General features: G+C 33.5%; 1 protein-coding gene across 3 annotated transcripts in view; it reads right to left on the reverse strand.

The window, feature by feature from the left end:
* Positions 1-16,447, reverse strand: part of LOC120349875 — a 33,506-nt gene extending 17,059 nt beyond the window's left edge. The window contains exons 1-7 of one of the 3 annotated variants that reach the window (XM_039421194.1): positions 16,236-16,447; positions 15,317-15,533; positions 12,928-13,053; positions 11,964-12,326; positions 11,328-11,447; positions 9,118-9,256; positions 6,903-7,298 (exon numbers count right to left, since the gene is read on the reverse strand). In XM_039421194.1, the coding sequence (XP_039277128.1) occupies positions 7,214-7,298; positions 9,118-9,256; positions 11,328-11,447; positions 11,964-12,326; positions 12,928-13,053; positions 15,317-15,455 (972 nt within the window). In that variant the 5' untranslated portion in view covers positions 15,456-15,533; positions 16,236-16,447 and the 3' untranslated portion in view covers positions 6,903-7,213. Of the gene's footprint in view, positions 1-6,902; positions 7,299-9,117; positions 9,257-11,327; positions 11,451-11,963; positions 12,327-12,927; positions 13,054-15,316; positions 15,534-16,235 lie in introns of those variants that run through there. The other 2 variants (XM_039421193.1, XM_039421195.1) reach the window with 2 other exon arrangements.
* Positions 16,448-17,670: the final 1,223 nt, after the last annotated feature.

Consider the following 17,670-nt stretch of genomic DNA (forward strand, 5'->3'; position numbering starts at 1 on the left):
TTGAGGTTAGGCTCTATGATACTTACTGGTCGGCAGCCTTAATAATCAGTCAAGCCATATAAATTGAAATTTAGCCAGACACCTGTGGCAAATTTAGTTGTATACAAATAGCATTCGCTTAAAATGTGATCTCAGGATTTGGTAACCACATGGCATGTTAATGTGAAAGGAAAAACAATTTAAAGAACACAAAAATATTTATTGTATCAAACGAGCATGTACAAAATATGTAAAATAAATAAAAATATTAAGGAAGTGTAGTATATTCTACTCGGTGCATGGATACATGGTAATTTTGGAATAAGCCAATCAAAATACAGTAACTGACTGGCGGTAAAAGCTAGTAAATTCAAAAAAAAAAAAATACTTTATTATATAAATTATAAGAATTTGTAAGTTATACACTACTCAGTTCATGTAACAGATGCAATTTGAATAATTAGAAAATATAATGTGTAATATTTATACAATAACCTAGCAGATTGAAACAGACTATTTTGATTATGTAATTGCGTAGTAGTTGGATATTTAAATAATATGCAAATTTGAATTATGGAAGTATGATCGTGCAAATAATAGGGGAGATGAGAGCCCACTTGCTTGCCAGAGGTCACCGGGAACAGCCACCAATTTTACAGAGCACAAATCCCTTTTTTGATAATTGTACATTTGAAAAGTTTAAGTTTGAATTCAATAATTAATTTCATAAGACTCAGTGAGGTCGTATTAAGTCATGAGTCATATAGATTACTTTATTATTCCATTGGAGAAGACAACATCAGCCCACCAGAAAAGCCTAAGACATTGAATGAATCCGGATCATCACCATACTTTGTGAAATTTGACATGTGAGTTATATAGTTAAAAAGAATATCAAGGGCGCCCTCAGTGCTTTGAATAAATCAAGATTCATAAAGCTAGCTCGACGAAAGGTTATTCAAATATTGAAATTAATATCAAACTTGCGCAAGTCTTTAAACGTAAAGGGATTTCTATTAAGAACGATATATCAGATTGACATGTTTAAATATGCACAGATAAAATATTTATTAAATTTGGATGTTATAATTAATATGCTCACTCGATCATTCTTTTTATTGGTAAATTATAAAGATGTAAATGAAGCTCATGTTCATTGGATAAATTGATTTATCTAATTTCCACCAGAGGCTGAACCTTTAGCCCTGAGAGATACATATTAATATATTTTGGGATTTAAAATTTATAATTAGTTATTTATATTAATTTGGAAAGAAGATATATAAGATTTTATTCGACAAGCAACAGCAAGTCGATAACTGAGCTGCATAATTTAAATGCATATGATTGCTGATTTAAGAAGCACATGGTAATATTTCGTGCTAAAAGCAAAGTCAATAAGTGAGCTATCTGTGATATTTTCGATATATATATATATATTTGTTCTTTATTTATTTTTATACTTGTTGCTCTATATTTTTATTTATTCGTTTATATATTTTTTTGTAATATATTTGTGTCATTATTTGAATGGTGTACCCTTCATTTATTATCCTATCTCCATGCATGACCAATCTCGCTTTAATCTATTTAGTTACCAATATTGAAATATTATTAAGATTACCAACCAACTATATTCTTCACCGAATAAGTTGGATGAAGCAGCGATATACAGCATTGATTATCAAATATTTGGAAATAATACGTTCCCGAGCTTTATATAAATTATCCAGTACCAACAAATCTTGCTCTACCGACTGCAGCCAAGCAGTGCAACACGATACTGAAAAAAATAACGTTACAAACTTTATTTTTATTATACGGGAAACGGGATGCACTTCAGCATCTTTTCTACCCTATTGATATATTGAATAGCGACAAATAATAAATACAAAGTTAACAGTTTGTTTTGGTAAACGTATGGTACAGATACAAAGCTACATTCCATACAGCAGGCTTACATTTAGCCTACCAGACAATCTACCGTGGTAACAATTACAGATCCAGTATTAATAATATCCACATATAAATTAAATTCTCAACATTTAATTCATTTCCAGATCAAGTTGAACATTTTACTTTTAATTACACAAATTATTTTTTATGAACATTGGGTTAGTACCGTATGAGCTACAGGTTAGTAAGGTATGGGTTATTAAGCTATATAGAATAAGTTACCAATACCAAGCAGCTGTATCATAGTATAATAGTTTAATTTGTATTTATGATTTATTTGTTTGAATGAATTTTTTCAACAAAAATTATATTCAATAATTAGTCAGGGGTACTATTGAAAAAATCTACAAATCTCTCACGTACGATCATTGCCATAGCCACCTCTAACACCTCTGTATTAGAGGTGGCTATGTCATTGCATACCGAGAACTTCTCTTGAAATCTGCACTGAATTGTGAAAAAGCTCCTCCTCTCGTTTGTGGTACCAAATAGAATAGAATAGAATAGAAATAGTCTTTATTCATCATATGTAAGAAATACATTCGAACAGTGTCAATAGATTAAATATATATAAATAACTAGGCTAGCCTAGTATAGACAAAAACGTTTCGTCAAAAATTAATGTTAAACTCTTGAAACGAATATAGCGACAATTTTACCAGATATTCCCTTAGATACTTTGCAAACATTGTTGGATCTTCTAATATTTGGAGACTGCTTGGCAACTTTACAAAACACTTCTTACCTCTGTATATGGTTTTTTTCGTAAAAAGATCTAATCTGTGCCTCTCTGTTATACGACCAAACCTTGTATTATAACCGTGAGTGTTATTTCTCAAGTTTGTGTCACCAAATTTTTTGAAAAAGACTATAACATCATATATGTATTGTCCATATATTGTTAAAATTTCCAGGTCTGAGAAAGCTAATTTTACAGAATCAGTTCTATTGAGGTTCAGCATAATTCTTATTGCTCGTTTTTGCTGTTTTAGAATTTTATCAAGGTTACTTTTACTTGTACTACCATATATGCAGAAACCATAATTATGATAGATGTGCATGTACTACTGAGTGGTATATTGATTTTAATATTTGTATACTACATAAACTGGACATTTGACGCAATGCATATAGACTTGGGGATATTTTTTCACAACATTGGCAACATGATTATCCCACGAAAGGTTGCTATCTATTGACAGACCAAGAAATTTAGTTTGATCTTTACAATCTAAAAGGGTGTTATTCATAGCAACGCTTGGGCACAATTCACTCCTGTTCTTCCTTGTTGAAAAGGGGACTACAATAGACTTACGAGTTCAGCAAGAGATTTCGGCTATTCAGGTATTCATTAATAGAGGACAGGCCTACAGCAGATGAGAGTTCTACATCCTCAATCGATTTTCCTGAAAATATGATGTTAGCATCATCTGCATAGACACACAGAGGCATGTGCTCGAACCACATCAGGCAGACCCTTGATGTAACATAGGAATAGTAAGGGACCCAAAATGGACCCTTGAGGGACACCATACTTTAAACTTCTTAGGTTAGAGCGATAACTGTATTTGTAACTATGATTATTTTTCTCCTCAGTATGCTCTATTTCAACAAATTGCTGTCTGTCAATCAAATAAGATGAGAACCACTTCCTCTCCTTATCATGTACTCCCAATTCCTCTAATGCACGCAAAAGAACATTATGAGACACACTATCAAATGCACGTGTCATATCTAAAAATATGCCAATAATTCTCTCACCTTTATCTATTGTATTAATTATGGTATCTATGAAATCCACCATTGCTGTAATTGTTGACTTTTTTGAGCGGAAACCATGCTGTTCTTTATCCAATAAATGGTTTGCTTCTAGGTATTTCATTAATTGAATATATACCACACGTTCAATGAGTTTTGAGAAAACTGATAACAACGCTATTGGTCTGTAGCAACCTGGATCTTTGATGTCACATTTTTTAAATATTGGAAAAACTTTAGCTATCTTCAGTTATCAGAAAATTGACCTGCTATAAGGGATGAATTTATAATGTGTGTTAATGGCTTGATTATAGCTCGTAAAACTCGTTTCACTACTGTTATTGAGATATCATCTGACCCAGAAGAGTGTTTGTTCTCAAATGACATCACTATTTTATGTAATTGACACACAGTAATAGGTTCGAATCTAAACCTCAATGGATATTGACAACAACGTGGATTTTGTACAGTTACAGGTCTAGAACCATTGGGAATATCTGGTTTAACAAACCTATCAACAGCCGAAACAAAAAAATCGTTAAATATATTGCTCACAGTACTAGGATTCATAGAGTGTATACCATCGCTTATTACACTTAGATTTGAGTTGTTCTTCCTATTCTTACCCAACTCAGCATTTATAATTTTCCAAGTTACTTTATTCTTATTTTTAGAATTAGAAATTTTCCCATCAAAGTATTTTTGTTTATTCTTTACAATCATAAATTTAAGAGCTTATTATTTTTTATTTGAATCTTTAACTCTTCTCTTTTTGTTTGTCTATGTAAATTCTCTAACTCTAATAGTTCTCTTTTTTTATTAGTGACCTCTGGACTCATCCCGTTCCTACTATCAGTTTCTTTCATAGTTCTCAGGATTTTTGGAAAATTAATATTAAAATAATGTGAAAAAGTCGAGATAAAGACATTGTACTTTTCATCCACTGGTGATTGATAAACCTCCATCCAATTTAAATGAGCTAACTCTCTATAGAACACTTCTAAGTCGCAGTCATCAAATCTACGACAAAATTTTCCTGATTGGCTTATCGCGGATCACACTCATACCTCGGATCTCGAGCAGCTGCGCATCGTGGTCCGAGATATGAGTGATTATACCCGATATCTTTAAACTATCATCAGCTATGTTGGTAATAAAGTTATCTATCGCTGTTTCAGATGTGGTAGTAATTCTTGTAGGGAAATTGACTTTATAAATCATATTATGCATTTTCAGTACATTCATGAACTTATTATATGTGTTATTTTTCTCCAGAACATTGATATTTATGTCGCCTGCAACGATAACTTTTTTATATTTTTTACATAGAATTTCAAGAAGTATTTCTAACTTTTCTAAGAATGGATCTAAATAACAATGCTGAGGTGTTCTATATAAGCAAGCCAGGACAGAATTAAAATTAACAAGTGAAAACTCAGTTAAACAACATTCAAACTCTTTTTCAGTCGTTATTGACTGAATAGCAGGTAGATTTACACGTTTACATTTCGAAAAAAATTATTGTGCACTAGAATCATGACCCCACCCCCAGTACTGTTAAGTCTAGGAAATTGTGAACTTATCAGATAGTTTGGTAGATTTAGTATTTCTGTTTCAGCACTTGACATTTTATGCTCTGAAATAGCTAGTATCTCTGGCTCCAACTCCTGTAAATTTATTTTCAACATTTCCAATCGTGATGGTAGGTGTTGAACATTTTGATGTAATATAGAAATCTTGTCAAAAACTGATCTATTTTTATGAATAGAAGTCTGATTAGGAGAAGTAACTCTCTTTTAAGCCTTGTCATTTACTGTCCGTTTGAAGTGCGTCTATGTGAGTGTAGTGTACACTACATCGTGTAAATCTACATCGTGATCTTCAAAACGGCTGAAGTATTCCTTGTCAGAGTTCTTTGTTCGCAGAAAGTTGTGTAGCACACACGAAGCCATAACAATAATTTTTGCCTTTTCAACCTTGACCTCCAAAGGTCTGTTGTAAAGCCTCCATTTTTGAGCCAGAATACCAAAAGTATTCTCCACAACACCTCGTGCTCTGCACAGTCTATAATGGAAATTCCTTTTCCTTTGATCTTGATTTTCTAGTCTGTGAGTGAAAGGTTTCATAAGGTTATTTTTCAAGGCAAATGCCTCATCTCCAATTAAACAGTGAGGAGTATGTGTCAGACGCCCGTGGCAGGAGACAGGTGAAATAACCGTATCGTCCACAGCGGGTGATACAAAACGTAGATGGGACAAACGTTTCTGCTGTCCCTATTGCAAGAAAATGGTTTCTAAGCTGCCTCGGGTCCGTATCACAGAGACAAGTTCTCACAGAGACAAGTAGTGTTTTTGAACGATATTAGTGTCACAGAGACAAGTTTCATAGGAACAAGTATTTTTATAAATGGCAGATAGTAGTTTTTTACAACAAATTATCAGCATTCTAATTATAATAATTATACTTAATATCAATGATTATTGACGATACATTTCAAACAGCCATTAGTGGCTTAGACATCGATATTTCGCCGACACGTCATAACAGCACATAATTTACCCTGATGGAGGCTGTGGTTTTTAACTGCGCGAGGTCTACTGTTCACAGAACTACTAGTTATTTTTCCAACTGAATAGTTCAACAAATTGTATTGAGAGACATCAAAGGAAAATGCAAGGTGCTGCATTGTGATAAAGTCACGTTCGGCAGACGCCAGTGTGTTTTTTCGATGAAAATGGAAAAATATGCATCAGAAGCTCTGGCATCCAATTATATAATATTTTACCTGATTTCATGAAGAGTATGAATGAACGCAACTTTAGATCTCATCGAAAGTTTTAAAGATAGATTTCTCTAAAAGTGCTTTTTACTCAAAGGTATATATTATTATACTAATTGAAGTATTATTATTTAATTTGGTTTTCAACTTTCCTAAATTCTAAATTCCTAGTTTATAAATATTTTGGACTCAAAATTGGACAAAAAACGTGTAGTGTAAACATAACCTATTTTTGGACAATTTCTATCTAAATTTGGGAAAGGAACAGTTTTGGGCTTTAAGCCTGTTGTTCCTTTCCCAATCATTCTTAGTTGAGGATGATTGTATCTATTAATGTATAAATAAATAAATAAATAAATAATAAATAAATATTATTCAACATTACTTCACATGAATGGTATAATGTTTTCTTTCCTTGTGTGTTGTGTATTTGTTACTGTGGGCTGTGTCTTTTTTGTTCGACCATTTAGATTTTTGACAAGTTCCAGATCCCCCTGATTCAGGTGGGCAGTGAATGCTATTCAATCTATCTATCTATCTATGCATGTAACTGGTTCATGAATTTGAAACATGAAACATCATTATGTAATGCACTTACCAAATGCAGTCCCAAAATAAGCACTACCAAATGCACTTCCAACTGGACAGTTGGGTTAAGCAAGCTTGAAGCTAGTTGAAGGCTAGCTGACATTCCCCTACACTTATGGAGGCTTGTAACATTAATCCATTGTACCTTGTTGTTCAATATTGTTTTTTTCTCTCAATAATTAAACAAAATAAAATAATTTTTCTCTCCACAGATGCAAATCTTAAACCACAACCACATCTGCAAAGAAAATTAGTTGTAAATAGGCTACAATAGGACATGGTTGACGGGATCAATTCTACTTACTTATTATAATATTTACTCTATAGTATTCACTGATTTTCCAAATTTGAATGGAATAGAAAGCTTTTCAAAAAGACAGAATATAGGTTTCAAAGTTTCGATCAGTGATTTACTTGTCAAGTGGTCAAATCGACTATATTGATTGTTTTTCATAGAGGGATAAACTGAGAAATAATAAATACAAGTTTTATTCTTCTTAACTAATTAGGAAATATACAGCCATCTATCATAGAGATATTTTAGTTGTCAAGAATAAATTAGTACCCAAAGAAAAATCATGTGTGTAGGCCTACTGGCCTAATAATACTAGTGAAATATTAAAAGAAAGATTAATTATAAGTAAGATGATGAATAATAAAGATCGATTATCATGGGAATTGATTACACAAAAAATATAAGTACACATTTCAATTTTATTATTATTATTATTAGCTTATGGCTTTGAAGGGCGGGGAGACCCAAGGATTGTTCCACCTCGCCGTATGTAGTACAAAGTAAGGGGAAACATGGTTAACCAGACACTATTATAGGAAGCTATCACTTAAAATTTACACTTTTCCCTTCGAAAAGTGAAAATTAATAAATTAACTTAATAGAGTATTTACTTGAAAACTTCCAATCCAAGACAAAAAATTTTATGTACAGTATTATATTTTACAAATAAAAATCAAATCTACTGCTAATAGCTTAAGTAGGCTACTCGAATGTAGAATGCTTCTATTCTTGCATATCGTGAGCATTATTCGAAGATTCTACTATGTTAAAAAATTGTGTGCTCTGTTTTTTTCTCAATAATTTGAAATTTGAGTTTTTAATTCTATTAATAATTTGATATGAGCTCATTTATAAGGTATTTAATGAAATATGATATTTTTCTATTGTATTGGCTCAAAGAGCATGAAATAGAAGATTATAAAGAATGAGATGAAGTTAAAGTGAGCTTTGTACGAGAGAACATTCGTAGAATGAACACAACATTCAAATATTTGTATCCTGAATATAGGAGTTTGGTACATTTTGTAAAGTACTGCTAAAATTTGCAGGCTGTAGAGTCGATTAAATTAATTCTTTTACACAGCTGTGCACAAGAAAGGGTGGGCAGGTACCCGTCTTTTATATTCAGAGCTGCAGTGACAGGTGCCATATCCAGCTTTACTGAATATAAGAATGCAAAGGGTTCAAATTTTCCTGAAGTCATGATAGAACATGTGAACAAAATGCAACTCTGATAACTTCTCATAAATGTGAGGAATTAGACACAGTTACTTACTCACATCATCTACCAACTATTATTACATTATCAGAATGATAATTTTAACTACTATTATCACACTACTATTAATTTTACCAACTATTATCACATTATCAGAATGATAATTTTATTCTAATGTAATTACAATTTCGATTCTACAAAAATAAAACGGATTCAACTTACACAATTTTATGGACAGTGTCGTTTAAAGGTCTTATTCCTACTATCATACATAACCTGAATATTCTAGTACAAACTAGAGTGCCACGGCCACGACTACCTCTAGTAGTCTTAATAAAGTCGGCTATGTTCTAATTTTTCTTTCCGCCAGTAGATCGTAACGTGCGGAAAGAAGATCTGGTTTGGGATGACCTATTTTGCTTACTGTAATTAGTGTACAAAAGCCTCTTTTCCATTCAACTGTAGGAAAAAATATTTACAATACAATGTTAAAAGAATACACGATGGAATCCACCTGTTACGGGTGTCCTACACGACACGCACCTTACTCCTTCATCCACGTGTGGCACCAACTGTGGGAGGCACATGGAACATACGGAGATGTGTCCACATGGCAAAGCGACCATCATATCGTTATTGTGTGTGAGACACACATTACAATAGCTGTGTGCCTGTGCAGGATCTGAAAATATACGATTTCAATTTTTATTGACCCTTTCCATAGGTTACAAGAAATCCTATACTATTAAACGAGCAATTTCTGTCTATATTTTTATGATAATAAGTTCATATTTATGTTTGTATGTCACCAGATCTCGAAAACGGCTCTAAAGATTTCCACGAGACTCGGGACATTGTAGGTTTATAATATAAAAGTTCGATTGTACTAGGTCTCATCCCTTTGAAAACTCGCTAAAGGACATTTAAAGGATAATTATTAACAGATTGGAAAAACAGATGTTAATTCGGTCGTCTGTTGATGATGGAAGTGAGTGAGTGAGTGCATGGGTGTGGGACAGAGACAAAATTATGACTCAGCTTTTAAGCTTCTGAGCAACCACTCAATCAAGTACTTAGTGCCGGTTGCACAAAACCCGGTTAAATTTTAATCCTGATTAATTCCAGGAGAACCAACCAGAGAAGCCGTCTTTTTGAAATGGTCTTCTCTGATTTGGTTCTCGTGAGATTAATCAGGATTAAACTTTAACTGGCTTTTGTGCAACCGGGCCTTTGTGAGAAAAACTTTTGCATTACTCTCAATGCACTGTGATTAGATAGAACATTTCTGTATGAACTATAAATATATTATAATCTCTTCTTACAAATTATGAGCTTGGATTGAATTTTGGAAAGACTGAATCTTAATGATTGGAGAAGTTATTGTGAAAACTTTTCAATACAAATGGACAACACGTTGAGCCTCGTGTCAAAACCAACGATCTATATATACTAAGTATATATATATATTGTCACGTGGTATTTTAGCACCACAGAATACTTGGAGTAAACCAGTGAATTTTAATAGAATTATAAAATGGAAAAGAAAGTTAGACCTAGTCAAAGGATCAATCAACTTAAATCGAATATTGTTAGCGATAAAGAGTAATTGTATTATCTAAAATGATAAGAAAACATGTATAACTGTGATTCAACAACTGAGAATCCATTGGCAGAATTAAAAATTATAAAGCGGCTTACTTATTATTGGCGGATTATAAAAAATAAAAGTTTGCATGTACATTGAGGTTAGAATTATTTGTTTACACTTTTAAATGAATCAATCGATCTAGAATAAATCGATAGTTATTTGAATCAATACACTAAAAATTTTATATACACTGTTTTATGGGAATATATTTTGTGTTTTATGTCAGCATACAAATCATAGAAATTTATTTTATCCTAATTCATCTCGTGATATACAGTTTGAGCTGTCTTGGTACCAAAAAATATTCAGCAGCATATGAAATTATTGAATCAATTAATATTAATCTTGTTAAGAGCATTCAGTACTTATCATCCTTTGATGATAGTCACATTAGTCTGCCAGAAAAAGTATATTGATAATTATATTAATAAGGTTCCAGTTATATCATAAAAGGTTCCAGAGAGCTTCAAGAACTGGCGTTGTAAGTTCTAAGGAATTTTAGAAGAATAAATTGGTGAACACCTGTATTCATGACAAGCGTTTTAAGGATCAACTAGAAAAACTATAGTTGGTCTTTATTATTCTTTATTGTGTACATGGTTACTGATAATCAGTCATCAACTGTTCTTTTGATTTCCTCATTGGTATTCTTCAAGAACTTCATAGAAGCAGCGGTAAGAATTAATAATCACCGGTCATTGAACCCTATGGTGATTAATTGTATTGGGAAAATTCATGTTTCTACCACTGAGCTAGAGCTGAGGTTTGAACCCAGCAATTTTGCGAGCCGGACGGCCTTAAATTTTTGTGAATTTATTCGCAAAAGAGGGAATTTAGCAACTGCTCTCGCAGATATCAGAAACACGTCTTCACTATATATATATATATATATTATATATATATATATATTATATATATATATATACTATATATATATATATATATATATATATACATATATATACTATATATACTTAGTATATATAGATCGTTGGTCAAAACTAAGAGCTTGCTACGCTCGTTCAATGAATTTTCTCGAGGTGAAAAAAGCTATGGAAAAAGCTATGAGTAGCTGAGCTCTGCAACTTATTGTTTACTGTCATACCTTCATTTCCGGCGAGAGGTTGGTGTCCACCACGTTGACGTCCACGGACACGGCCACGACCACGGCCTCGTCCTTCATCTCGTCCTCGTCCTCTTCCACGTTGACGTCTCCGACCTCTTGCTGCTGGTTGTCAATTTCAGGAATCATTACTTTTTTATGAGTTACAGTATTAGGAGAAATAGTAAACTTGAAAAAGGCATGATAAAACATATTATTACGATTATATTGGTTCAAATAGACCTATTTGGAAGAATACCATATTTTGTTATTACTATAACCCTAATAAATAAACTTTAGATTCATTGAATCTTAACAAAAGTATCAACAAAAATCAATTCTAGGGCTGATTAAAAGAAAAGTTATATAGTATATATGGCAATAATTATGTGAAATATAATCCCCCCTCCCATAATACCAGAAGCGCAAGTGCACTGCTGTCCCTACTCCCAGATAACAGCGACAGATTCAACAGTTGAAAATTGTTAAACGAAGACTGCAGTACATTATGAACTTCAATTTCTCCAATTTTTTTAAAAATTTAGGTAAGCATTGATATAAGGAAGTTATAAGAAACTTGAAATTTTACGTTTTATGGGCCTAATGTGTAACCTACTAATACATAGTATCTGAACTGACCTGGCGCAGGATCTTGTTGGTCGCCCCTCTCACCCGCGGCAACCTCGTCACCTTCGACTAGCACTGGAGCCATCAAGGGATTTGCTGGAGGAGGTGGTGGTGGAGCAACCTCATCATCATCTTGTTCATCATCAGATAGGCCTAAGAATCCACTTTGTGGATCGTACACATTGCCAATGGTGTGACACACAAGATGGAGGAATTCCGAGACAACAATGTCTCCCGCCAACAACTGGTTGGAGGCTGAAATAATTCTTCGGTCTTGTGCTAGGTACGCACTGGGCCTAGACTGAGGTGGAGCAGCTCCACTCATGTACGTCTCGTACTCTTGCACAGCCGCATGCTCCATTTTCCTCAAACCATCTGAAAACATGAACATCAAAAACTTCTATTACAAACAATGAACTCGTTCCCTAACCTCACAGACACCACACTAAGGTCGCATAATTGCGTTATCTTTATAATTAAAAAATCACTAAATCTACATACAAGTAAGTACGATAATTTTTTTTTTACTCAGCGACAAACTGACAACGCGCCGACCATTGAAAGGATACCACTCGTTCGTACAATCACATTTCTTGAAATGAGACTTCTTTCTTCTTCGGTGTGAATTTTTATATTGTCATTATAATATGATTGTCATTTTTATAATGTGCTTATTGTATAAGTAACCTGAGAGAGTGGTTCAACATTGCCTCAACATCTCTGTTCCGAGCTGCAGTCAATAGAATCCAAATTGCATTGATGATCGCCAATCTCCGTCGCGGAGCCGGCATATAGAAGAAGAAGAATATTGTATAAATGAATAAATGAAAAAGAATATTATGCTAAATATCGTTTTTAAATATTGAGAAGATATTGAGCATCGGTCTTACCCGATGACTTGAATCTTCTTAGATTCAAGGGACAATAATCCACTCATTCCTTCCTGTAAATATATTGTTGGTATTACTTCACTCACCGGTAAAACACCAAACATTGGGATGCACCCTCCTTATTTTTTGAAGCATGCGGTAGTGGAAAGATTCTTGGTCATTATTTGTCCTCCTTTTTTGACCAAAAACTGACAGATGCTGTGCTCCACCTCCTGTAATATACGTAAATAAATAATTTGATAATTTATTTAGACCATTGTATTGGTAGTTCAGATCCATACTGACCACGACACCAAGACATTGCCTAAAGAAGGGGGAGAACAAAGAGAAGAAGAAGAAAAAAAAGAAGAAAAGGAGGAAGAAGAAGAACAAGAAGGAGAATAAAGTGAAGAGAAGGAGAAGAAGAGGTAGAATCTATTTTCGCTTAAAAACCTTTCCCCTTATTTTGATCATATATTTCTCTTGAAAAAAAAACATCCACGGAACAAAGTGCCCTTTTTATAACCCTACCTTAAAATTTCCAATATAGTTCGCTAAATAAACCTAAGCCTCATTATCAAACGAGAATAATTCAGGGGAATAACATAATGACGATTGACGGTAACATATTTGCAACTACGATCAGACTACTGTATATGTGTATATACAATTGTTTTCAGAGTACTTTTTCCTTCATGTAAATATTGTGAAATTCGATGTTTTTTTTTTTGAAATTCGTCAAAACAGCTGTTCTACAGATGAAATATCTTGACTATGACTGTGTTCTTTTTATAAACTGCTCTACCAACCCACGGTATATGGAAGAAGAAAAAGTGAAAACCGTGTTCCTACCTACCTCATGCACGAGAAGGAGGTTACAAAGTCCATTTCTCAAGGATTGGGTGGATCCCCATTAGTACCCCAGGAAAAAGACTCATGTCAGTTGATAGAGCTAATAAATAACTATACAGGGTATGGATTTGAAAAAAATCGTTAGAGCCGTTTTTGAGAAAATCGTGAAAAACATGGCTTTTTAGTAATTATCCGCCATTTTTCTCAAGAATATTACGGAGCTCCTGAAATTTTCCCAGAAATGAGACTCATGCCAGTTGATAGGGCTTATGAATAGCTATCTATGGTATAAATTTGAAGAAAATCGTTGGAGCCGTTTTCGAGAAAACCGTGAAAAACATGGTTTTTTAGTCATTATCCTCCATTTTTCTCAATAATATTACGGAGCTCCTGAAATTTTCCCAGAAATGAGACTCATTTCAGTTGATAGGGCTTATAAATAGCTATCCATGGTATAAATTTGAAGAAAATCGTTAGAGCCGTTTTCGAGAAAACCGTGAAAAACATGGCTTTTTAGTAATTATCCGCCATTTTTCTCAAGAATATTACGGAGCTCCTGAAATTTTCCCAGAAATGAGACTCATGCCAGTTGATAGGGCTTATAATAGCTATCCATGGTATAAATTTGAAGAAAATCGTTAGAGCCATTTTCGAGAAAAATGTGAAAAACATGGTTTTTTAGTAACTGTCATTTTTCTCAAGAATATTACGGAGCTCCTGAAATTTTCCCAGAAATGAGACTCATGTCAGTTGATAGGGCTTATGAATAGCTATCCATGGTATGAATTTGAAGAAAATCGTTAGAGCCGTTTTCGAGAAAACCGTGAAAAACATGGTTTTTTAGTCATTATCCGCCATTTTTCTCAAGAATATTACGGAGCTCCTGAAATTTTCCCAGAAATGAGACTCATGCCAGTTGATAGGGCTTATGAATAGCTATCTATGGTATGAATTTGAAGAAAATCGTTGGAGCCGTTTTCGAGAAAACCGTGAAAAACATGGTTTTTTAGTCATTATCCTCCATTTTTCTCAATAATATTACGGAGCTCCTGAAATTTTCCCTGAAATGAGACTCATTTCAGTTGATAGGGCTTATAAATAGCTATCCATGGTATAAATTTGAAGAAAATCGTTAGAGCCATTTTCGAGAAAAACGTGAAAAACATGGTTTTTTAGTAATTATCCGCCATTTTTTCCGCCATCTTGAATTGAATTTTTTTGAATTTCTTATTGTCGGGTCCTCATGGTATAAGGACCTAAAGTTTAAAATTTCAAGTCAATCGGTTAATTAGGAATGGAGTTATCGTGTTCACAGACATACACACATACACACACACACACATACACACACACAGACCAATACCCAAAAATCATGTTTTTGGACTCAGGGGACCTTGAAACGTATAGAAAACTTGAAATTGGGGTACCTTAATTTTTTTTGGAAAGCAATACTTTCCTTACCTATGGTAGTAGGGCAAGGAAAGTAAAAAAACATTACAGTGATCGGCAATTCAATTTGTTCATGCTATCGTTCAGTATGTAGAAAATCTACGTTTGGAATTTATTTTAAAAAATCTGAACAATGTCGCACATTTGTGCGGCCTGGGATAATGTAGTAAAAATATAATAGACGAGATAGTTTACCTTCAACCCACGTCCGCTGCACGTATTGCAGAAATGGTGCGACAGTAGCCGACAAACCTTTTTCATTTGCATATGTAGCTATGTCTTGTATCCCTTGAATAATGTTATATTGTGGTAATAATGGCAACGCCATTGCCATCTTCACCACTTTTCAGGCATGGGCTTCAGTGTTCATCACTCGCGCCAATCCAAGGTTCCTCGCTTTCTTCCTAATTGACTGAAAAGGTCAATAAATTAACGTACACAAATAATAATGATAATCTGATGATTTAAGATTTAAGCTACGTACCGTACACGAAAATTTTGTCAGTTTGTGAATATTCGAAGTAATAGCAATTATTTGAAAATGGCAAATAATAAAATTTTGAAAATGTCATATAGGTCGGAAACGTGTTTTATTACAAAGGGTTGTGTACAGTGTAACTAAGTTCATAGATACAGTAATGTATTTTAGTCTTGATTAGTCAAGGTTACAAAATCAATCGAAATCGGGTTAATTTCTACGCGCTACCTACATTTTTGAACTCAAACGATTTGGGAGTCTTCAAACAGTCACTTTTGAATTTTTACACTTGGTATAATAATTTCAATTATTTCTGAACAACTTTCTCGCTGTCACCTCCACTTAACTCTTAGAAAAGAGGTTTCTCCCATATCCAAAATTTTATGTTTGCTGGCCCGATCATCTTGACATTGAAGAACATTTATATTCATTTCGGAAAATAAATTTGTTATTTTAAGAAATATTGATGAATCAATAGAACGTGCACATTCACCCCGCTATTTTGACAAAAATTCCGCTCTTTCTCGTATATTTCTCAAGTCAGAGCGAATTGGTATTTGGATAAATTCTATTTTCTCCGAATATTCAATACAGTAAATGATTTATATATTGTATTTGTTGCTTCTTTCTACCTACATTAGCTGAGTGGAACCAACAGCCTACAATATTGATTCGAGGAAATGCTTCTCGTAATGCCTGTTGTAGTGCCTTCTCGAAGTCACTTATGATCACCTCGGGACAGAGTTCCGGTATTTTGTTTTTTATGAATGACAGAGGTGATTTATATGCCTCAAGGTTCTTCTTTTCCATCACCACAAAGAAAACTGGAAAAGCCTAAAAAAAGCATATGCACCTTGAGAAATAGTAGAACGGTAGTTAGTTCTAATAGTATATGCTACGTGCAAGTACCCAATATTTGTTTTTATATTTGCAACATGTATATTTAAGTGTATAGGCCTATGCTCAAAAATGAATATGCATTTAAAGAATATGTATTTGATAGCATTTTAAATACATACAAGGTGAAGTAGTTGAGAAGGCTCTTTCACTTTTCGTGACAAACATCTGTCTTCCCTATCTATTCGAACAATATTTTCGTACATATCCATAACAGAGGCGAATGGGAAGGTCAAGATAGAGAAGAAGGAAGAAGAAGATAAAGGAGAAGAAGAATGGGAGGACTTGGATGTCATTAATCATCAGGGACAGTGACAGAGGCAGGCCACAAGCGTATGTGTATACTCGCAATACGATATTGATGATGATTGAATCAGTACCTACCTCATATCAGAATATTGTATCCAATGAACAATATTTACAAACTGTTAAATAATTCGGTATTATTACTGGTGATAGTAAAAACATTCAATTTGGGTATTATCAATTTATCAAAATGATAAAAAATCTCAGGAATTTTTCTCCAATATTTCAGTATTAGTTTTTTTGGAATTTAAGCGCCTGAAGTTTAAAATAGATTTTGAGCTCTGTTGATGGAATCTGTTATGACATTTCGCTTTTCTATACCAACTATACCGATTGTAAATTTTTAATTGCTTGTAGATTGATTCAGATGTGAAGTTGATCTTAAATCTTCTTGATATCTCTGAGATACTTTATACTTACATATTTGCAGTAGTGTTACTCATTCACTTTTAGAAATGCACATGATTGATAGAACTTTGTGATCGTAAATTTTCAATATAATTATATTATATATAGATTATAATGAAGATGAATTTGAACTGTTCGAAGCTAAAATCTGTTCGATCTTTGCTCAACTATTGGTTCCTTTTTATGGGAGGTGGTAGGTACTGATACATCAATGTATCGTATCGCGAGTATAAACATGACACTACCCATTTATCGCTTGTAGCCTTCCTCCATCACTGTCCCTGATGATTAATGACACCCAAGTCCTCCAATTCATAGCGTCTGCCCAACCTTATTGTTATTCTCCTTCTTGTTATTGTTACTGTTGTTCTCCTATCTTTCTCCACTGCCTTTATAAAGTGGACCTCACTATGGTAGCTTCTATTTAAAAATTTTACACTTCGAACAAAAAAAAAATTGC

Source organism: Nilaparvata lugens, chromosome 2 (genome assembly GCF_014356525.2).
Source record: "Nilaparvata lugens isolate BPH chromosome 2, ASM1435652v1, whole genome shotgun sequence".
NCBI lineage: Eukaryota > Metazoa > Arthropoda > Insecta > Hemiptera > Delphacidae > Nilaparvata > Nilaparvata lugens.